The sequence below is a fragment of the Rana temporaria genome (assembly GCF_905171775.1).
Source record: "Rana temporaria chromosome 13 unlocalized genomic scaffold, aRanTem1.1 scaffold_545_arrow_ctg1, whole genome shotgun sequence".
Taxonomy (NCBI): Eukaryota; Metazoa; Chordata; class Amphibia; order Anura; family Ranidae; genus Rana; species Rana temporaria.
In genome coordinates this window covers 23,613-48,615 of record NW_024404498.1, presented here as the reverse complement: position 1 = coordinate 48,615, position 25,003 = coordinate 23,613, and the positions used below count along the sequence as shown (strand labels likewise).

Here is a 25,003-nt window from a genome sequence, read left to right as displayed (position 1 = left end):
CTCCCACCCCCTACAGGGCACAGGAACCCACAGATCCACCTCATCTCCCACCCCCTATAGGGCACAGGAACTCACAGATCCACCTCATCTCCCGTCCCCTGCAGGGCACAGGAACCCACAGATCCACCTCATCTCCCACCCCCTACAGGGCACAGGAACCCACAGATCCACCTCATCTCCCACCCCCTACAGGGCACAGGAACTCACAGATCCACCTCATCTCCCCCTCCCTACAGGGCACAGGAACCCACAGATCCACCTCATCTCCCGTCCCCTACAGGGCACAGGAACCCACAGATCCACCTCATCTCCCGCCCCCTACAGGGCACAGGAACCCACAGATCCACCTCATCTCCCGTCCCCTGCAGGGCACAGGAACCCACAGATCCACCTCATCTCCCATCCCCTACAGGGCACAGGAACTCACAGATCCACCTCATCTCCCACCCCCTACAGGGCACAGGAACCCACAGATCCACCTCATCTCCCACCCCCTATAGGGCACAGGAACCCACAGATCCACCTCATCTCCCGTCCCCTGCAGGGCACAGGAACCCACAGATCCACCTCATCTCCCACCCCCTACAGGGCACAGGAACCCACAGATCCACCTCATCTCCCGTCCCCTGCAGGGCACAGGAACCCACAGATCCACCTCATCTCCCATCCCCTACAGGGCACAGGAACTCACAGATCCACCTCATCTCCCACCCCCTACAGGGCACAGGAACTCACAGATCCACCTCATCTCCCACCCCCTACAGGGCACAGGAACTCACAGATCCACCTCATCTCCCACCCCCTGCAGGGCACAGGAACCCACAGATCCACCTCATCTCCCACCCCCTACAGGGCACAGGAACCCACAGATCAACCTCATCTCCCGCCCCCTACAGGGCACAGGAACCCACAGATCCACCTCATCTCCTGTCCCCTGCAGGGCACAGGAACCCACAGATCCACCTCATCTCCCACCCCTTACAGGGCACAGGAACCCACAGATCCACGTCATCTCCCACCCCCTACAGGGCACAGGAACCCACAGATCCACCTCATCTCCCACCCCCTACAGGGCACAGGAACTCACAGATCCACCTCATCTCCCACCCCCTACAGGGCACAGGAACTCACAGATCCACCTCATCTCCCACCCCCTACAGGGCACAGGAACTCACAGATCCACCTCATCTCCCACCCCCTACAGGGCACAGGGACCCACAGATCCACCTCATCTCCCACCCCCTGCAGGGCACAGGAACTCACAGATCCACCTCATCTCCCACCCCTTACAGGGCACAGAAACTCACAGATCCACCTCATCTCCCACCCCCTACAGGGCACAGAAACTCACAGATCCACCTCATCTCCCGCCCCCTACAGGGCACATGAACTCACAGATCCACCTCATCTCCCGCCCCCTACAGGGCACACGAACCCACAGATCCACCTCATCTCCCGCCCCCTACAGGGCACAGGAACCCACAGATCCACCTCATCTCCCGCTCCCTACAGGGCACAGGAACCCACAGATCCACCTCATTTCCCGCCTGCACAGGAACTCACAGATCCACCTCATCTCCCGCCCCCTACATGGCACAGGAACCCACAGATCCACCTCATCTCCCTCCCCTGCAGGGCACAGGAACTCACAGATCCACCTCATCTCCCGCCCCCTACAGGGCACAGGAACCCACAGATCCACCTCATCTCCCACCCCCTACAGGGCACAGGAACCCACAGATCCACCTCATCTCCCACCCCCTACAGGGCACAGGAACCCACAGATCCACCTCATCTCCCGTCCCCTACAGGGCACAGGAACCCACAGATCCACCTCATCTCCCACCCCCTACAGGGCACAGGAACTCACAGATCCACCTCATCTCCCACCCCCTACAGGGCACAGGAACTCACAGATCCACCTCATCTCCCACCCCCTACAGGGCACAGGAACCCACAGATCCACCTCATCTCCCACCCCCTACAGGGCACAGGAACCCACAGATCCACCTCATCTCCCACCCCCTACAGGGCACAGGAACTCACAGATCCACCTCATCTCCCACCCCCTACAGGGCACAGGAACTCACAGATCCACCTCATCTCCCACCCCCTACAGGGCACAGGAACCCACAGATCCACCTCATCTCCCGTCCCCTACAGGGCACAGGAACCCACAGATCCACCTCATCTCCCACCCCCTACAGGGCACAGGAACTCACAGATCCACCTCATCTCCCACCCCCTACAGGGCACAGGAACCCACAGATCCACCTCATCTCCCACCCCCTACAGGGCACAGGAACCCACAGATCCACCTCATCTCCCACCCCCTACAGGGCACAGGAACTCACAGATCCACCTCATCTCCTGTCCCCTACAGGGCACAGGAACCCACAGATCCACCTCATCTCCCACCCCCTACAGGGCACAGGAACCCACAGATCCACCTCATCTCCCACCCCCTACAGGGCACAGGAACCCACAGATCCACCTAATCTCCCGCCCCCTACAGGGCACAGGAACCCACAGATCCACCTCATCTCCCACCCCCTACAGGGCACAGGAACCCACAGATCCACCTCATCTCCCCCTCCCTACAGGGCACAGGAACCCACAGATCCACCTCATCTCCCGTCCCCTACAGGGCACAGGAACCCACAGATCCACCTCATCTCCCGCCCCCTACAGGGCACAGGAACCCACAGATCCACCTCATCTCCCCCTCCCTACAGGGCACAGGAACCCACAGATCCACCTCATCTCCCGCCCTCTACAGGGCACAGGAACTCACAGATCCACCTCATCTCCCACCCCCTACAGGGCACAGGAACCCAAAGATCCACCTCATCTCCCGCCCCCTACAGGGCACAGGAACCCACAGATCCACCTCATCTCCCACCCCCTACAGGGCACAGGAACCCACAGATCCACCTCATCTCCCGTCCCCTACAGGGCACAGGAACTCACAGATCCACCTCATCTCCCACCCCCTACAGGGCACAGGAACTCACAGATCCACCTCATCTCCCGTCCCCTACAGGGCACAGGAACCCACAGATCCACCTAATCTCCCGTCCCCTGCAGGGCACAGGAACCCCCATTTCACCTCATCTCCCACCCCCTACAGGGCACAGGAACCCACAGATCCACCTCATCTCCCGCCCTGCACAGGAACCCACAGATCCACCTCATCTCCCACCCCCTGCAGGGCACAGGAACTCACAGATCCACCTCATCTCCTGTCCCCTGCAGGGCACAGGAACCCACAGATCCACCTCATCTCCCACCCCCTATAGGGCACAGGAACCCACAGATCCACCTCATCTCCCACCCCCTACAGGGCACAGGAACCCACAGATCCACCTCATCTCCCACCCCCTACAGGGCACAGGAACTCACAGATCCACCTCATCTCCCACCCCCTACAGGACACAGGAACCCACAGATCCACCTCATCTCCCACCCCCTACAGGACACAGGAACCCACAGATCCACCTCATCTCCCCCCCCCGCAGGGCACAGGAACCCACAGATCCACCTCATCTCCCACCCCCTACAGGGCACAGGAACCCACAGATCCACCTCATCCCCCACCCCCTATAGGGCACAGGAACTCACAGATCCACCTCATCTCCCGTCCCCTGCAGGGCACAGGAACCCACAGATCCACCTCATCTCCCACCCCCTACAGGGCACAGGAACCCACAGATCCACCTCATCTCCCGTCCCCTACAGGGCACAGGAACTCACAGATCCACCTCATCTCCCACCCCCTACAGGGCACAGGAACTCACAGATCCACCTCATCTCCCCCTCCCTACAGGGCACAGGAACCCACAGATCCACCTCATCTCCCGTCCCCTACAGGGCACAGGAACCCACAGATCCACCTCATCTCCCACCCCCTACAGGGCACAGGAACTCACAGATCCACCTCATCTCCCACCCCCTACAGGGCACAGGAACTCACAGATCCACCTCATCTCCCACCCCCTACAGGGCACAGGAACCCACAGATCCACCTCATCTCCCACCCCCTACAGGGCACAGGAACCCACAGATCCACCTCATCTCCCACCCCCTACAGGGCACAGGAACTCACAGATCCACCTCATCTCCCACCCCCTACAGGGCACAGGAACTCACAGATCCACCTCATCTCCCACCCCCTACAGGGCACAGGAACCCACAGATCCACCTCATCTCCCGTCCCCTACAGGGCACAGGAACCCACAGATCCACCTCATCTCCCACCCCCTACAGGGCACAGGAACTCACAGATCCACCTCATCTCCCACCCCCTACAGGGCACAGGAACCCACAGATCCACCTCATCTCCCACCCCCTACAGGGCACAGGAACCCACAGATCCACCTCATCTCCCACCCCCTACAGGGCACAGGAACTCACAGATCCACCTCATCTCCCACCCCTGCAGGGCACAGGAACTCACAGATCCACCTCATCTCCCACCCCCTACAGGGCACAGGAACCCACAGATCCACCTCATCTCCCACCCCCTACAGGGCACAGGAACTCACAGATCCACCTCATCTCCTGTCCCCTACAGGGCACAGGAACCCACAGATCCACCTCATCTCCCACCCCCTACAGGGCACAGGAACCCACAGATCCACCTCATCTCCCACCCCCTACAGGGCACAGGAACCCACAGATCCACCTCATCTCCCGCCCCCTACAGGGCACAGGAACCCACAGATCCACCTCATCTCCCACCCCCTACAGGGCACAGGAACCCACAGATCCACCTCATCTCCCCCCCCCTACAGGGCACAGGAACCCACAGATCCACCTCATCTCCCGCCCCCTACAGGGCACAGGAACCCACAGATCCACCTCATCTCCCGCCCCCTACAGGGCACAGGAACCCACAGATCCACCTCATCTCCCCCTCCCTACAGGGCACAGGAACCCACAGATCCACCTCATCTCCCGCCCTCTACAGGGCACAGGAACTCACAGATCCACCTCATCTCCCACCCCCTACAGGGCACAGGAACCCAAAGATCCACCTCATCTCCCGCCCCCTACAGGGCACAGGAACTCACAGATCCACCTCATCTCCCACCCCCTACAGGGCACAGGAACCCACAGATCCACCTCATCTCCCGTCCCCTACAGGGCACAGGAACTCACAGATCCACCTCATCTCCCACCCCCTACAGGGCACAGGAACTCACAGATCCACCTCATCTCCCGTCCCCTACAGGGCACAGGAACCCACAGATCCACCTAATCTCCCGTCCCCTGCAGGGCACAGGAACCCCCATTTCACCTCATCTCCCACCCCCTACAGGGCACAGGAACCCACAGATCCACCTCATCTCCCGCCCTGCACAGGAACCCACAGATCCACCTCATCTCCCACCCCCTGCAGGGCACAGGAACTCACAGATCCACCTCATCTCCTGTCCCCTGCAGGGCACAGGAACCCACAGATCCACCTCATCTCCCACCCCCTATAGGGCACAGGAACCCACAGATCCACCTCATCTCCCACCCCCTACAGGGCACAGGAACCCACAGATCCACCTCATCTCCCACCCCCTACAGGGCACAGGAACTCACAGATCCACCTCATCTCCCACCCCCTACAGGACACAGGAACCCACAGATCCACCTCATCTCCCACCCCCTACAGGACACAGGAACCCACAGATCCACCTCATCTCCCCCCCCTGCAGGGCACAGGAACCCACAGATCCACCTCATCTCCCACCCCCTACAGGGCACAGGAACCCACAGATCCACCTCATCCCCCACCCCCTATAGGGCACAGGAACTCACAGATCCACCTCATCTCCCGTCCCCTGCAGGGCACAGGAACCCACAGATCCACCTCATCTCCCACCCCCTACAGGGCACAGGAACCCACAGATCCACCTCATCTCCCGTCCCCTACAGGGCACAGGAACTCACAGATCCACCTCATCTCCCACCCCCTACAGGGCACAGGAACTCACAGATCCACCTCATCTCCCCCTCCCTACAGGGCACAGGAACCCACAGATCCACCTCATCTCCCGTCCCCTACAGGGCACAGGAACCCACAGATCCACCTCATCTCCCGTCCCCTACAGGGCACAGGAACCCACAGATCCACCTCATCTCCCGCCCCCTACAGGGCACAGGAACCCACAGATCCACCTCATCTCCCGTCCCCTGCAGGGCACAGGAACCCACAGATCCACCTCATCTCCCATCCCCTACAGGGCACAGGAACTCACAGATCCACCTCATCTCCCACCCCCTACAGGGCACAGGAACTCACAGATCCACCTCATCTCCCACCCCCTACAGGGCACAGGAACCCACAGATCAACCTCATCTCCCGCCCCCTACAGGGCACAGGAACCCACAGATCCACCTCATCTCCTGTCCCCTGCAGGGCACAGGAACCCACAGATCCACCTCATCTCCCGTCCCCTACAGGGCACAGGAACCCACAGATCCACCTCATCTCCCGCCCCCTACAGGGCACAGGAACCCACAGATCCACCTCATCTCCCGTCCCCTGCAGGGCACAGGAACCCACAGATCCACCTCATCTCCCATCCCCTACAGGGCACAGGAACTCACAGATCCACCTCATCTCCCACCCCCTACAGGGCACAGGAACTCACAGATCCACCTCATCTCCCACCCCCTACAGGGCACAGGAACCCACAGATCAACCTCATCTCCCGCCCCCTACAGGGCACAGGAACCCACAGATCCACCTCATCTCCTGTCCCCTGCAGGGCACAGGAACCCACAGATCCACCTCATCTCCTGTCCCCTGCAGGGCACAGGAACCCACAGATCCACCTCATCTCCCACCCCTTACAGGGCACAGGAACCCACAGATCCACGTCATCTCCCACCCCCTACAGGGCACAGGAACCCACAGATCCACCTCATCTCCCACCCCCTACAGGGCACAGGAACTCACAGATCCACCTCATCTCCCACCCCCTACAGGGCACAGGAACTCACAGATCCACCTCATCTCCCACCCCCTACAGGGCACAGGAACTCACAGATCCACCTCATCTCCCACCCCTTACAGGGCACAGAAACTCACAGATCCACCTAATCTCCCACCCCCTACAGGGCACAGGGACCCACAGATCCACCTCATCTCCCGTCCTCTGCAGGGCACAGGAACCCACAGATCCACCTCATCTCCCGCCCCCTACAGGGCACAGGAACCCACAGATCCACCACATCTCCCGCCCTGCACAGGAACCCACAGATCCACCTCATCTCCCACCCCCTATAGGGCACAGGAACCCACAGATCCACCTAATCTCCCGCCCCCTACAGGGCACAGGAACTCACAGATCCACCTCATCTCCCACCCCCTACAGGGCACAGGAACCCACAGATCCACCTCATCTCCCGTCCCCTGCAGGGCACAGGAACCCACAGATCCACCTCATCTCCCGCCCCCTACAGGGCACAGGAACCCACAGATCCACCTCATCTCCCGCCCCCTACAGGGCACAGGAACCCACAGATCCACCTCATCTCCCGCTCCCTACAGGGCACAGGAACCCACAGATCCACCTCATTTCCCGCCTGCACAGGAACTCACAGATCCACCTCATCTCCCGCCCCCTACAGGGCACAGGAACCCACAGATCCACCTCATCTCCCACCCCCTACAGGGCACAGGAACCCACAGATCCACCTCATCTCCCACCCCCTACAGGGCACAGGAACCCACAGATCCACCTCATCTCCCGTCCCCTACAGGGCACAGGAACCCACCACAGATCCACCTCATCTCCCACCCCCTACAGGGCACAGGAACTCACAGATCCACCTCATCTCCCACCCCCTACAGGGCACAGGAACTCACAGATCCACCTCATCTCCCACCCCCTACAGGGCACAGGAACCCACAGATCCACCTCATCTCCCACCCCCTACAGGGCACAGGAACCCACAGATCCACCTCATCTCCCACCCCCTACAGGGCACAGGAACTCACAGATCCACCTCATCTCCCACCCCCTACAGGGCACAGGAACCCACAGATCCACCTCATCTCCCACCCCCTACAGGGCACAGGAACTCACAGATCCACCTCATCTCCCACCCCCTACAGGGCACACGAACCCACAGATCCACCTCATCTCCCACCCCCTACAGGGCACAGGAACCCACAGATCCACCTCATCTCCCACCCCCTACAGGGCACAGGAACCCACAGATCCACCTCATCTCCCACCCCCTACAGGGCACAGGAACTCACAGATCCACCTCATCTCCCACCCCCTACAGGGCACAGGAACCCACAGATCCACCTCATCTCCCACCCCCTACAGGGCACAGGAACCCACAGATCCCCCTCATCTCTCCCGCCCCCTACAGGGCACAGGAACCCACAGATCCACCTCATCTCCCGCCCTGCACAGGAACTCACAGATCCACCTCATCTCCCACCCCCTGCGGGGTGCAGGAACCCACAGATCCAATATGCAGACAGACTGAGTGACTATCAGAGCAAGTGAATCCCATGGTGGGTGGATATCACTGTGACGGACCCGTCCAAACCCAGCTTAGGTTCTTTACACATCTTCCTCCGGTTTGGACCCAGGAACTGGGTATTATAGCTGAATATCGCACCCAAGATACTAGAGGACACCGGCTTAGATGCAAACTGGAACTCTTTATTATAAAATTACACAGAATGTATAGTATCAGGTGAGGCTGATCACATCGTATGCAAAGGAATCTCTATACAGGAATATAATGACCATAACTAAGGAACAACCAACAGAAACTATAATCCACATATAGCAACAAATAGTGGACAATGATATTATTAACAACTAGCCCATGTGACCAGACCGTCCGGCACCCAGCTCCCCACCATATCTCCCACCCCCTACAAAGTACATTACACATTATAAACATCCCACAAAAGGTTCAATAATCAGGTACAGGGGTCACCACAACCAGGTACAGGGGGACACCACAACCAGGTACAGGGCGACACCACAACCAGGTACAGGGCGACACCACAACCAGGTACAGGGCGACACCACAACCAGGTACAGGGCGACACCACAACCAGGTACAGGAGACACCACAACCAGGTATAGGGGGACACCACAACCAGGTACAGGGAGACACCACAACCAGGTACAGGGGGACACCACAACCAGGTACAGGGGGACACCACAACCAGGTCCAGGGGGACACCACAACCAGGTCCAGGGGGACACCACAACCAGGTCCAGGAGACACCACAACCAGGTACAGGGGGACACCACAACCAGGTACATGAGACACCACAACCAGGTACATGAGACACCACAACCAGGTACAGGGGGACACCACAACCAGGTACAGGGGTCACCATAATCAGGTACAGGGGGACACCACAACCAGGTACAGGGGGACACCACAACCAGGTACAGGGGGACACCACAACCAGGTACAGGGGGACACCACAACCAGGTACAGGGGGACACCACAACCAGGTACAGGGGGACACCACAACCAGGTACAGGGGTCACCACAATCAGGTACATGAGACACCACAACCAGGTACAGGGGGACACCACAACCAGGTACAGGGGGACACCACAACCAGGTACAGGGGTCACCACAACCAGGTACAAGGGTCACCACAACCAGGTACAAGGGTCACCACAACCAGGTACAGGAGACACCACAACCAGGTACAGGAGACACCACAACCAGGTACAGTGGTCACCATAATAATCACATTTCCAAGAGATGATTAGACAGACGAAAACAATAGGTGACTAAATTACCAATGGGAATGCACACCTAGGAGGTGCACAATGAGACAAAAAAAAACATAACACCCCAATAAACAGATTTTACTGTAACAGGAGACCCCAGAATCAGGATGCTTTGGGCTGAACATATTACATCTACTCTGAGTCTCACAGTGGGAAGAAGTCATTGCTGGTTTGGGCATAGAGACCCCAAATATGTGTCGGGGTCCCCCAGTTCCCAGAGGAGTCTCTGTTTTGGGGAGACATGGTCTTGAATCCTAAAACAAGATCACTCCAAGGGTCCCCCAGGATCACACCCCTCCCAAAGAGCAGTGTTCCCCTAAAAGCCCGGGTCCATAGTCAGTAGGCAGGAGGCCACCCTGCAGTCCCCTTCAAAATCCCCTGTCCTAGCCGGGTCTGTCACAGTCACTGCAGGTGAGAATCACGGTGGGTGAATATGGCGGTGGGTGAATATCATGGTAGGTGAATATGGCAGTGGGTGAATCACGGTGGGCCAATATCACAGTGTGTGAATATATTGGTGGGTATATACAGCGGTGGGTGAATATATTGGTGGGTATATACATCGGTGGGTGGATATGGTGGGTATATACAGCGGTGGGTGAATGATGGTGGGCGAATATCAGTGTGTGAATATCATGGTGGGTATATATGGCGGTGGGTGAATATGGCGGTGGGTCAATATCACAGTGTGTGAATATCATGGTGGGTATATATGACGGTGGGCGAATATATTGATGGGTGAATATATTGGCGGTGGGTGAATATATTTGTGGGTATATACAGCGGTGGGTGAAAATCATGGTGGGGTGAATATCACGGTGGGTATATATGACGGTGGGCGAATATATTGATGGGTGAATATATTGGTGGGTATATACAGCGGTGGGTGAAAATCATGGTGGGGTGAATATCACGGTGGGTATATATATGGCGGTGGGTGAATATCATGGTGGCTATGACGGTGGGCGAATATATTGATGGGTGAATATCATGGTGGGTATAAATGGCGGTGGGTGAATATCACAGTGGGTATATATGGCGGTGGGTGAATATCACGGTGGGTATATACGGCGGTGGGTGAATATCACGGTGGGTATACATCACGGTGGGTATATACGGCGGTGGGTGAATATATTGGTGGGTATATACGGCGGTGGGTGAATATCACGGTGGGTATATATGGCGGTGGGTGAATATCACGGTGGGTATATACGGCGGTGGGTGAATATCACGGTGGGTATATATGGCGGTGGGTGAATATCACGGTGGGTATATACGGCGGTGGGTGAATATCACGGTGGGTATATATGGCGGTGGGTGAATATCACGGTGGGTATATACGGCGGTGGGTGAATATCACGGTGGGTATATACGGCGGTGGGTGAATATCGTGGTGGGGAGAATATCACGGTGGGGTGAATTGGCCTCCAATCAGCTCTCAGTTTCTGTGAACGGTGGCGGCTGATTGGTGGCCAGGAATCTGTCAGATCGGTGCCCCCGGTGGGGAAATTTGGCGGCACATCCTGCAGACGATACACTGACAGCGGCGGAAGCAGAACAATGGCGCCATTCTCCTCTCGCTCGCCGCGTCCAGACGGCGGAACACACAGCTGCAGGAACCAGATTCACAAACTGTTTATGTAAAGTCACAAAAGACAAACCAACTGACACTGCGACCTTTATGTAAGCGGCAGGAAGTGCGGCAGCCAATCAGGGCACAGCGGTCACCCTACCCTGAGAACAGGTGACGTCATGTGAAGAGATGTAACCCATAGCAGCCAATCAGAGAGACTCGTTGCTACGGGTTACCGCGCTCCACTACACGGGTGTGCGTCACCAACAGACACGAAATGGGGGGGGGGGAACCTCGGGGGAGGGGGAAGTCAGAAAATGTTGTCCAATCATATTTGTCCTCCCCGGATAAGCGGGTTGGGTGGGGGAGGGGCCCCCTAAATATTAAATACAGTATATCTGGCAGGACAGGAAGTCAGGAAATATCTCCCCTCCCCCATTATCCGTCTCATTTAATGCCTCCGATTTGCCCCGGCCCGTCAGTGCTGCTCTAAGCAGCCAATCAGATGTCGGCTTCTCATTGGCTCACACGTCATGAAGGGGTTAATGGGCGGGGATTGGCGGTGAGCGTGGCCCCGGCCTCTGTGTGCGATATAAGTGGGACAGAAGACGAGGGAATTGGTGCGCGTCCCGCTCTCTGCATCCTAATGAGCTCCATTGTCAAAGCGTCTTTGTCAGCGCCGGGGCCATTCAGAGCCGATGTACAATGGTGCCAGTGTCCGCTCTGCGCCCCTTCCTCCTCCGCCGGCCAATCCAGGTGCAGCGCTGCTGGCAGAACATTGCGGATGCCATTCTCCCCCCCCCCCCCGGAGATGAGTAAGGGGGAGGGGAAGAGATCAGTTTACATAACACTGCGAAAAATCCAACACCTTCACCCCCATCCATGGGGGCCCCAAGCAACACCTTCACCCCCATCCATGGGGGGCCCCAACCGACACCTTCACCCCCATCCATGGGGAACATCTTCACCCCCATCCATGGGGGAACCCCAACCGACACCTTCACCCCCATCCATGGGGAACCCCGAGACCTTCACCCCCATCCATGGGGAACATCTTCACCCCCATCCATGGGGGAACCCCAACCGACACCTTCACCCCCATCCATGGGGGCCCCCGACACCTTCACCCCCATCCATGGGGGACCCCGAGACCTTCACCCCCATCCATGGGGGCCCCAAGCAACACCTTCACCCCCATCCATGGGGGACACCTTCACCCCCATCCATGGGGGACACCTTCACCCCCATCCATGGGGGACCCCGACACCTTCACCCCCCATCCATGGGGGCCCCCAACCGACACCTTCACCCCCATCCATGGGGGCCCCCAACACCTTCACCCCCATCCATGGGGGGACCCCGACACCTTCACCCCCATCCATGGGGGACCCCGACACCTTCACCCCCATCCATGGGGGACACCTTCACCCCCCATCCATGGGGGGCCCCGACACCTTCACCCCCATCCATGGGGGGCCCCGACACCTTCACCCCCATCCATGGGAGACCCCCGACACCTTCACCCCCATCCATGGGGGACCCCGACACCTTCACCCCTATCCATGGGGGACCCGCGACACCTTCACCCATGGGGGACCCCCGACACCTTCACCCCCATCCATGGGGGACCCCGACACCTTCACCCCCATCCATGGGGGACCCCGACACCTTCACCCCTATCCATGGGGGACCCCGAGACCTTCACCCCCATCCATGGGGGCCCCAAGCAACACCTTCACCCCCATCCATGGGGGACACCTTCACCCCCATCCATGGGGGACACCTTCACCCCCATCCATGGGGGACCCCGACACCTTCACCCCCATCCATGGGGGCCCCCGACACCTTCACCCCCATCCATGGGGGACCCCGACACCTTCACCCCCATCCATGGGGGACACCTTCACCCCCCATCCATGGGGGACACCTTCACCCCCCATCCATGGGGGACCCCGACACCTTCACCCCCATCCATGGGGGGCCCCGACACCTTCACCCCCATCCATGGGAGACCCCCGACACCTTCACCCCCATCCATGGGGGACCCCGACACCTTCACCCCTATCCATGGGGGACCCGCGACACCTTCACCCATGGGGGACCCCCGACACCTTCACCCCCATCCATGGGGGACCCCGACACCTTCACCCCCATCCATGGGGGACCCCTGACACCTTCACCCCCATCCATGGGGGACCCCGACACCTTCACCCCTATCCATGGGGGACCCGCGACACCTTCACCCATGGGGGACCCCGACACCTTCATCCCCATCCATGGGGGACCCCGACACCTTCATCCCCATCCATGGGGAACACCTTCACCCCCATCCATGGGGGGGCCCCAACCGACACCTTCACCCCCATCCATGGGGGACACCTTCACCCCCCATCCATGGGGGACCCAACCGACACCTTCACCCCCATCCATGGGGGACCCCGACACCTTCACCCCCATCCATGGGGGACCCCGACACCTTCACCCCTATCCATAGGGGACCGACACCTTCACCCCCATCCATGGGGGACCCCGACACCTTCACCCCCATCCATGGGAGACCCCCGACACCTTCACCCCCATCCATGGGAGACCCCCGACACCTTCACCCCCATCCATGGGGGCCCCAACCAACACCTTCACCCCCATCCATGGGGGACCCCGACACCTTCACCCCCATCCATGGGGGACCCCGACACCTTCACCCTCATCCATGGGAGACCCCCGACACCTTCACCCCCATCCATGGGGGGCCCCAACACCTTCACCCCTATCCATAGGGGACCGACACCTTTACCCCCATCCATGGGAGACCCGACACCTTCACCCCCATCCATGGGGGACAGACAACTTCACCCCCATCCATGGGGGACCCCAACACCTTCACCCCCATCCATGGGGGACCCCAACACCTTCACCCCCATCCATGGGGGACCCCAACACCTTCACCCCCATCCATGGGAGACCCCCGACACCTTCACCCCCATCCATGGGGGACCCCAACACCTTCACCCCCATCCATGGGAGACCCCCGACACCTTCACCCCCATCCATGGGGGACCCCGAGACCTTCACCCCCATCCATGGGGGACCGAGACCTTCACCCCCATCCATGGGAGACCCCCGACACCTTCACCCCCATCCATGGGGGACCCCGACACCTTCACCCCCATCCATGGGGGACCCCGACACCTTCACCCCCATCCATGGGGGACCCCGAGACCTTCACCCCCATCCATGGGAGACCCCCGACACCTTCACCCCCATCCATGGGGGACCCCGACACCTTCACCCCTATCCATGGGGGACCCCGACACCTTCACCCCCATCCATGGGGGACCCCGACACCTTCACCCCCATCCATGGGGGCCCCAACCAACACCTTCACCCCAATCCATGGGGGACCCCGACACCTTCACCCCCATCCATGGGGGACCCCGACACCTTCACCCTCATCCATGGGAGACCCCCGACACCTTCACCCCCATCCATGGGGGACCCCGACACCTTCACCCCTATCCATAGGGGACCGACACCTTCACCCCCATCCATGGGGGACCCAGACACCTTCACCCCCATCCATGGGAGACCCCCGACACCTTCACCCCCATCCATGGGGGACTGACACCTTCACCCCCATCCATGGGGGACCCCGACACCTTCACCCCCATCCATGGGAGACCCCCGACACCTTCACCCCCATCCATGGGGGACCCAGACACCTTCACCCCCATCCATGGGGGACCCAGACACCTTCACCCCCATCCATGGGGGACCCAGACACCTTCACCCCCATCCATGGGGGACCCCAACACCTTCACCCCCATCCATGGGGGACCCAGACACCTTCACCCCCATCCATGGGGGACCCCGACACCTTCACCCCCATCCATGGGGGACCCCGACACCTTCACCCCTATCCATAGGGGACCCCGACACCTTCACCCCCATCCATGGGGGACCCCGACACCTTCACCCCCATCCATAGGGGACCCAGACACCTTCACCCCCATCCATAGGGGACCCAGACACCTTCACCCCCATCCATGGGGGACCCAGACACCTTCACCCCCATCCATGGGGGACCCCAACACCTTCACCCCCATCCATGGGGGACACCTTCACCCCCATCCATGGGGGACACCTTCACCCCCATCCATGGGGGACACCTTCACCCCCATCCATGGGGGACACCTTCACCCCCATCCATGGGGGACACCTTCACCCCCATCCATGGGGGACCCCGACACCTTCACCCCCATCCATGTGGGGCCCCAACCGACACCTTCACCCCCATCCATGGGGGACCCCGACACCTTCACCCCCATCCATGGGGGACCCAGAAATGATCCAACCGACACCTTCACCCCCATCCATGGGGGACCCCGACATGATCCAACCGTCACCTTCATCCCCATCCATGGGGGACCCAGAAATGATCCAACTGACACCTTCACCCCCATCCATGGGGGACCCAGAAATGATCCAACCGACACCTTCACCCCCATCCATGGGGGACCCCGACATGATCCAACCGACACCTTCATCTGCATCCATGGGGGACCCTGACATGATCCAACCGACACCTTCATCCCCATCCATGGGGGACCCCAACATGATCCAACCGACACCTTCATCCCCATCCATGGGGGACCCCGACATGATCAAACCGACACCTTCATCCCCATCTATGGGGGACCCCGACATGATCCAACCGACACCTTCATCCCCATCCATGGGGAACCCCAAAATGATCCAACTGACACCTTCATTCCCATCCGTGTCTATTTATACCACAGAAGGTCATCTCCTATTGGCCGATTATACAGTACTGTACTAAAGTCATAGGCAGGTGTGATGCTGGAAATTAAGAAGTCTTCCAGACATCAAAAGGTTAATATATTTTTATCAATGAAAAAAAATTAGAAGGTAAATAAATCAATATTTGGGGTCCCCCCTCCCCCCTTCTTCTAGGTAGACTTGCACGGTGTGTGAAGGAACTCTGCAGGTAGGTTGTTCTCTGTACATCTTGGAGAACAAAGAACAGGGCCAAACCATCACTTCCAGGATCCCCTCTTTACACGAAAGATGGATCCTAATGACATTGGCCCCTAGTTTATACTTCAACAGGGGAACCACCCCAAACATCCAGCCAATCGCAAGCCTCCCTGATGGTATGGCATGACAAATCTGCCTGGATTTCTCAGCATTGAGGACACCATTGATCCTGATCACATCTTCTCCGGACAGTAGATGGGGGTACCTGGGTCCCACTGGTTTCCTTAGGACAGTAGATAGAGGTACTTAGGTCCCACTGCTTTCTACCAGATGTCACTGGACAGTAGAGTACCTTGGTCCCACCAGACTTCTCCGGACAGTAGATGGATGTACCTGGGTCCCACTGGTTTCCCCCAGACTTCTCCGGACAATAGATGAAAGTACCTTGGTCCCAACAGACTCCTCCGGACAGTAGATGGGGGGGTACCTGGGTCCCACTGGTTTCCCCAGACTTCTCTGGACAGTAGATGGGGGTACCTAGGTACCACTGGTTTCCCCGAGTCCCATTGGTTTCCTCGGGTCCCACTGGTTTCCCCAGACTTCTCTGGACAGTAGATGGGGGTACCTGGGTCCCACTGGTTCCTCCTGATAGTAGATGAGGGTACCCGAGTTCCACTGCTTTTCCCAGACTTCTCCGAACAGAAGATGGGGGTAACTGGATCCCACTTGTTTCCCCAGACTCCTCTGGACAGTAGATGGGGGTACCTAGGTACCTCTGGTTTCCCAGAGTCCCATTGGTTTCCTCGGGTCCCACTGGTTTCCCCAGATTTCTCTGGACAGTAGATGAAAGTACCTTGGTCCCACCAGACTCCTCTGGACAGTAGATGGGGGGGGGGGGTACCTGGGTCCCACTGGTTTCCCTCAGACTTCTCTGGACAGTAGATGGGGGTACCTGGGTCCCACTGGTTTCCCCGGGTCCCACTGGTTTCCCCGAGTCCCATTGGTTTCCTCGGGTCCCACTGGTTTCCCCAGACTACTCCGGACAGTAGATGGGGGGGTACCTGGGTCCCACTGATTTCCCCCAGACATCTCTGGACAGTAGATGGATGTACCTGGGTCCCACTGGTTTCCCCAGACTTCTCTGGACAGTAGATGGGGGTACCTAGGTCCCACTGGTTCCTCCTGACAGTAGATGAGGGTACCCGAGTCCCACTGGTTTTCCCAGACTTCTCCGAACAGAAGATGGGGGTAACTGGATCCCACTGGTTTCCCCAGACTTCTCTGGACAGTAGATGGGGGTACCTAGGTACCACTGGTTTCCCTGAGTTCCATTGGTTTCCTCGGGTCCCACTGGTTTCCCCAGACTTCTCTGGACAGTAGATGAAAGTACCTTGGTCCCACCAGACTCCTCCGGACAGTAGATGGGGGTACCTAGGTCCCACTGGTTTCCCTCAGACTTCTCTGGACAGTAGATGGGGGGGGGGGGGGTACCTGGGTCCCACTGGTTTCCCTCAGACGTCTCTGGATAGTAGATGGGGGTACCTGGGCCCTACTGGTTTCCTCCAGTTCTGTGCTGATGGCACTGCTAGACATCTTTTGATGTGGGAGGGAAGGAAGCCGGGATGTGTCTTTTATCTGTTGCATTAAGTTTATTTGGCTCATCACTTCGTCTACGCTCCTCAATGTTACCCGATTAATGGCGTCCTCAATGCTGAGAAATCTAGCCAGTCACTCCTGTCACACATATCAGGGAGGCGTACGATCGGCCCCACATTTATTCTGCAGGACAACCACCCCCAACATCCAGCCAATGTTATTAGGAACCATCTTCATTTTCTTTATTGATAAAAATAACGCTTACACTTGGAAGTCTGGAAGACTTTATTTCCGGCATCACACCTGCCTAAGACTTTGCCATAGTCGTGTATGTGGAAATACGGGACAGCATGGCGGCAAAACTCCAAATCTGCAATCTGACCATGTAGGAACCGTGTCCATCCTCAGAGATTTCCACCATGAAAAGGGAGCACTGGGGGTCGTGTGACCACATCAGGCTGTGTGTTAGGCCGATGTACAACCCCCCCCCCCCATCTCCATTCTATAATCCAGCAGCTGGTTGCTCGGTTTCCATATTCCTGAGCTGATGTGGGGCCCCCGACACACAAAAGGCCACATAAATCACTCCCTGTCAGCCATTCATCTCCCTGGAGCCCATCACCCGCTCCATCCTGACCCCTGAAGCCCACCACACATCAAAACCCCCTCACCCCCAAACCGATCCATTACTCCGATCCCTCATCACCCCCAATACAAACCCCCATCTCTCAGAGGGGTCCCCTCAATTCACACCCCCCTCGGTCTGCCCCCACACACAGGGTCACATGGATTGGACAGATGAGAGTGAATTGTTTTGGAATGAAATGTCATCTCCAGAGGGATCTCCGCTGAGCCGCCATTGTACTCCACCATAAATCTCCTCTCTTTTCCCTCTGGAGACGAGGACAATATCTGGCGCCTCATCAACAATCGCCACCTTCTGACACATATACAATGGCGTCCTCAGACTTCTCTCTCTCCGCCAATCCCCTCACACCTCTGCTCCAATAGACACTCAAATCACCACACACCGCACTTTGTCAAAAGACAATGCCACCCACAATTTAGTGTATGAGACTTTATACCACTTTACAATCTCCATCCGAAAACCGCCTACGGGAGGAAATCTCACCATTGTGGGAGGGGCAGAGGCAACCTACCGCAGGAAATCTCACCATTGTGGGAGGGGTAGAGGCAACCTACCGCAGGAAATCTCACCATTGTGGGAGGGGCAGAGGCAACCTACCGCAGGAAATCTCACCATTGTGGGAGCGGCAGAGGCAACCTACCGCAGGAAATCTCACCATTGTGGGAGGGGCAGAGGCAACCTACCGCAGGAAATCTCACCATTGTGGGAGGGGCAGAGGCAACCTACCGCAGGAAATCTCACCATTGTGGGAGGGGCAGAGGCAACCTACCGCAGGAAATCTCACCATTGTGGGAGGGGCAGAGGCAACCTACCGCAGGAAATCTCACCATTGTGGGAGGGGCAGAGGCAACCTACCGCAGGAAATCTCACCATTGTGGGAGGGGCAGAGGCAACCTACCGCAGGAAATCTCACCATTGTGGGAGGGGCAGAGGCAACCTACCGCAGGAAATCTCACCATTGTGGGAGGGGCAGAGGTAACCTACCGCAGGAAATCTCCCCATTGTGGGAGGGGCAGAGGCAACCTACCACAGGAAATCTCACCATTGTGGGAGGGGTAAAGGCAACCTACTATAGGAATTCTCACTATTGCGGGAGGGGCAGAATCACCAATTAGTGAGGAAGATCCACAGACCATATACAGTATTTAACAGTGTAGATCATGATTAGTAGACTGGCCTGTGAAGGTCATGACAACACTTCATGATCTTTGGCTTAATGACACCAACCGATGAGTCCCTGACTTCAGATCCCCATTCTGCTTTATACCAGTGGTCTTCAAACTGCCCAGATGTGGCCCTTTTCTTGTCTTAATCCAGCCCTTGAGTTACAATTCCTTTCACCAACATCAATGATATGGCACCATTTCTCCCACCAACAATGGGGCACCATTTATCCCACTAACACAAACAATGGGGCACCATTTCTCCTACAACTGCCCACAGGTACTATAATCCGACTACCACCACTGAGCATGGTGAGTTGTCCCCCTGATGCTGGGACATTTCCTGCTCCCATTGGCCACAGTCTGCCCCCACAAATCTGAAGGACCATAAATCAGTACCTTGCTTAGAAGGCTTTATACCAGGGGTCTCAAACTGGTGGCCCTCCATCTGTTGCAAAACTACAAGTCCCATCATGTCTCTGCCTGTGGGAGTCATGCTTGTAACTGTCAGCCTTGCAATGCCTCATGGGGACTTGTAGTTTAAACAACAGTTGAAGGGCCATCAGTTTGAGACCCCTGCTTTATGCCAACCAGTTAGCACCTAGACATGGTTAGTCTTCCATACTGCAGACAATGAACTGTAACCAAACTAAAGCCATCCCCACAGGCGAGATCCTCATCCAATGGAGCCAGCTTAGGTGACCAGATTCAGGGAGGTGGACACCCAAAGCTGGTCCTTCAAAGGAGAGGATGAAATGTTTTGGTGAGCCTGGTTCCTGAGATAAAGGCCACACCTGGCATATCTGCCATACTCCCCCCTCCCTCTGATCAGTCTTAATGGATCCCTCAGCCAACAGTCTGACTGCTGACTGAAGTCTTGTGGAATCCCTGGATTGACTCTAGCAGCACGACATTACTGGTGTCAGCATTTTCATTGGCGGTTGTGATGGTGGACCATTGACAATTACGGCTTTATATCTCCAGTTATAACCCATCAAAAAAAAAAAAAAAGAGAAGATCTTTGTTCTTTTCCATACATGAAAAACTGGGCAGGCTGTGCTATAGTTATGTCGCACACCAATGCCGTGTACACACAATTGGAAATTCTGACAAGATTTGTGTGACCGTGTGTATGCACGACAAGTTTGAGCCAACATTCCGTCAGAAAAAATCAACAGGTTTTCTTGTCGGAATTTCCGATCGTGTATACGGGGCAAGAGTTTCATCGGTAAAAAGACGAGGGTTAGCCAATGGCTTGAGCATTCATAGATCTGGCCCAGAGTCACAGTCTACACAAACGTTTTTCAGCCATCAGTCGGTCGTCATGCCTGCAGGTCAGGGGAAATGGTCACTGCATTCCCCTCATTTTATAGTCAGAAGTTCCGGTTTCTATGGTCACTGCATTCCCCTCATTTTATAGTCAGAAGTTCCGGTTGCTATGGTCACTGCATTCCCCTCATTTTATAGTCAGAAGTTCCGGTTGCTATGGTCACTGCATTCCCCTCATTTTATAGTGAGAAGTTCCGGTTGCTATGGTCACTGCATTCCCCTCATTTTATAGTCAGAAGTTCCGGTTGCTATGGTTACTGCCCTCTGCTGCAAGGAAGCCACCATTGTGGCTAAACTAACATTTTCTCTCTTCTGCTCTCCACAGATGACGTCTCCGGTGAAGGTCTATTACAGCCAAACCACCCAGACAGATAGCCGGCCCCTTATTGCTTCCAGCCTGAGGCGGAGGCGTGTGATGACCAAGGATGGGCGGAGTAACGTGCGTATGGACCACATCACTGATAAGAGTTTCCTCTACCTCAAGGACCTATGGACGACATTCATTGACATGCAATGGCGATACAAGCTGCTTCTATTCTCTGCCACATTTGCTGGAACTTGGTTTATTTTTGGGGTGATCTGGTATTTGGTGGCCTTAGTCCACGGTGATCTCCTGGAATTCAACGCACCGGCTAACCACACCCCCTGCGTCATGCAGGTCCACACTTTAACTGGAGCGTTCCTCTTCTCGCTGGAATCACAGACCACCATTGGCTATGGCTTCCGGTACATCAGCGAAGAATGTCCTCTGGCCATCATTCTGCTCATCAGTCAGCTGGTTTTGACCACAATCCTGGAAATTTTTATCACTGGAACTTTTTTGGCAAAAATTGCTCGCCCAAAAAAAAGAGCGGAGACTATCAAATTCAGCCAGAATGCCGTGGTGGCCCAAAACGAAGGCAAGCTCTGCCTCATGATTCGAGTGGCCAACATGCGCAAAAGTCTACTCATTGGATGCCAAGTGACTGGAAAACTCCTTCACACCCAGGCCACGAAAGAGGGCGAGAACATACACCTAAATCAGATCAATGTGGACTTCCAGGTGGACACCTCGTCTGACAGTCCCTTTCTAATCCTGCCACTCACTTTCTATCATGTGGTCGATGAGGCAAGTCCTCTCAGAGATGTGGCCATTCGTTCGGGTGAAGGGGACTTTGAACTGGTGGTCATTCTTAGTGGGACAGTGGAGTCCACCAGTGCAACCTGTCAGGTCAGAACATCCTACCTTCCCGAGGAGATTTTATGGGGTTACGAGTTCACCCCAATCATTTCTTTGTCTTCCAGTGGAAAGTATGTAGCAGACTTTACTTTATTTGATCAAGTCCTCAAAGTGTCTCCGCCATGCTGCTTTCACGAGGCTGTTCGCTATGGAGACCCCGAAAAGCTGAAACTTGAAGAATCATTCAGGGATAAGTCCGAGAAAGAAGGAAGCCCATTGAGTGTCAGGATCAGCAACGTATGATCTCTAGTCCTAGACACCATTCTATAGTAGAAGCCGGCTCAACCCAGCCAGGCACACTATACACTGATGCCTTATATCCTAACTTCTAGGGGAATGTAGAAAACCCACCAGCTGAATGTTTCCTCCAGGACACTTTCATCTGGAGAATTGGCGATTTGTGTGAATTTGTTTAGCAGCCGAATTGTAAGCTATTCTGGAGGTGCGAGAGGTGGAATGTTCGGCAATGAGATCCGTTTCAGAAGATCCCCCTCAGGACCTTCTCCTAGAGGAGTGTTTATGTACATCCATCCAATCAATGAATCTAGAGACACCCTTCTCTCTGAATTCTGCCTCATCTGCCATGTCAATGGACCACATGGTGGGGTGGGGGCAGCCATCCTAATACATGGGGCCATTTCTTGAAAGTTTATGGCCAGAACACTTTTTTTTGTTCCTGTTTGCACAGCACCACTTCTGTTCTACAAGATGATCAGTGCCTTCAAGTAGTAAGCAGAAATCTGAACCAGGCATCATCGGGGGAACTGACTGAATCCGAGACGGGAGGGAGGACGACGAGTGAATTGCTGCTATAGAGAGACATGAAAAGTCTAAAACGTTAGAGAATAAGTGATTAACTTCTCGAATACTAACCCAGCACCTTATGCATGAATGTATGTGACAATGTCAATGTAGTCTACTGTCTGGGGACAGAGCTAATGTATAGTCTACTGCAAGGGACATCCTATGGAGGGACAAAGATGTATGGTCTACCGCAGGGGACATCACAAGAAAGGGACCAAGTCAATGTAGAGTCTCTGGGGACATCCTATGAGGGAACAAAGTCAATGCAGAGTCTACTGTAAGGGATAAAGCCGATGCATAGTCTACTGTAAGGGAACAGCACAAGAAAAGGGACAAAGCGGATGTATAGTCTACTGTAAGAGTCATGCCATGAGGGACAAAGCCAATGTATAGTCTACTGCAAGGGGTATCCTATGGAGGGATAATAAAATGTATGGTCTACCACATGGGACATCACAAGAAAGGAACCAATGTGGAGTCTCTGGGGACATCCTATGAGGGAACAAAGCCAATGCAGAGTCTACTGTAAGGGAACAGCACAAGAAAAGGGATAAAGCAGATGTATAGTCTACCATAAGGGGACATCCCATGAGGGACAAAGTCACTGTAGAGTCTACTGCAGGGGACATCCTCTGGGAGGGACAAAGATGTATGGTATACTGCAGGGGACATCACAAGAAAGGGACCAGGTCAATGTATAGTGTACTGTAAAGGGACATCCCATGAGGGACAAAGCTGATTATATAGTCTACTGCAAGGGTCATCCCATGGAGGGACAAAGATGTATGGTCTACCACAGGGGACATCACAAGAAAGGGACCAATTCAATGTAGAGTCTCTGGGGACATCCTACGAGGGAACAAAGCCAATGCAGAATCTACTGTAAGGGATAAAGCCGGTGCATAGTCTACTGCAAGGGGACATCCCATGAGGGACAAAGTCAATATATAGTCTACTGCAGGGGACATCCTATGGAGCGACAAAGATGTAAGGTCTACCACATGGGACATCACAAGAAAGGGACCAGGTCAATGTGGAGTCTCTGGGGATATCCTATGAGGGAAGAAAGCCAGTGCAGTCTACTGTAAGGGGACATCACAAGAAAAGGGATAAAGCGGATGTATAGTCTACTGTAAGGGGACATCCCATGAGGGACAAAGCCACTGTAGAGTCTACTGCAGGGGGAATCACAAGAAAGGGACCAAGTCAATGTATAGTCCACCGCAAGGGACAAAGCTGATATAAGAGTCATCCCATGAGGGACAGAGCCGATTATATAGTCTACTGTAAGGGTCATCCCATGAGGGACAGAGCCAATGTAGAGTCTACTGCAGGGGAAATCATAAGAAAGGGACCAATTCAATGTAGAGTCTCTGGGGACATCCTACGAGGGAACAAAGCCAATGCAGAGTCTACTGTAAGGGGACATCACAAGAAAAGGGACAAAGTGGATGTATAGTCTACTGTAAGGGGACATCCCATGAGGGACAAAACCACTGTAGTCTACCGCAGGGGACTTCACAAGAAAGGGACCAAGTCAATGTATAGTGCACTGCAAGGCAGGGACATCCCATGGAAGGGACAGAATGTTTCCAATCTAATAGACTTTGGTAGAAATTAAACAAATTAATAAAGAGTTTGATATGCATTTTCTGAGGGTGAATATTATCAGTGAACACTTGGTACAGATTGGTTATATGAGAGTAAAACAATGTAATGTCCGTAGAATGGATGAGCCTTCCCGCCCGGTCACATGACCTCCCTCTGTACCTTTGGTGAAGGCTGCACAGACATGGCGCCGTACCCTGCAGCTCGGACCCGCTCAGTCCAGATTTTCTGCAAGTCATGTGGATGCCGAAGTTACGCCGACCAAACTCCAGCCTGGTGATT

General features: G+C 55.9%; 1 protein-coding gene across 2 annotated transcripts in view; it reads left to right on the top strand.

Moving 5' to 3' along the window:
* The window catches only part of KCNJ10 (potassium inwardly rectifying channel subfamily J member 10), a 36,705-nt gene extending 11,944 nt beyond the window's left edge, over positions 1-24,761 (top strand). The window contains exons 2-3 of one of the 2 annotated variants that reach the window (XR_005745026.1): positions 21,416-23,549; positions 24,106-24,761. Coding sequence is in view for 1 of the 2 variants with exons in the window: in XM_040334539.1 (XP_040190473.1) it covers positions 21,416-22,552 (1,137 nt within the window). In the remaining variant the exon portion in view is untranslated. Of the gene's footprint in view, positions 1-21,415 lie in introns of both variants that reach the window. The other variant, XM_040334539.1, reaches the window with a different exon arrangement.
* Positions 24,762-25,003: the final 242 nt, after the last annotated feature.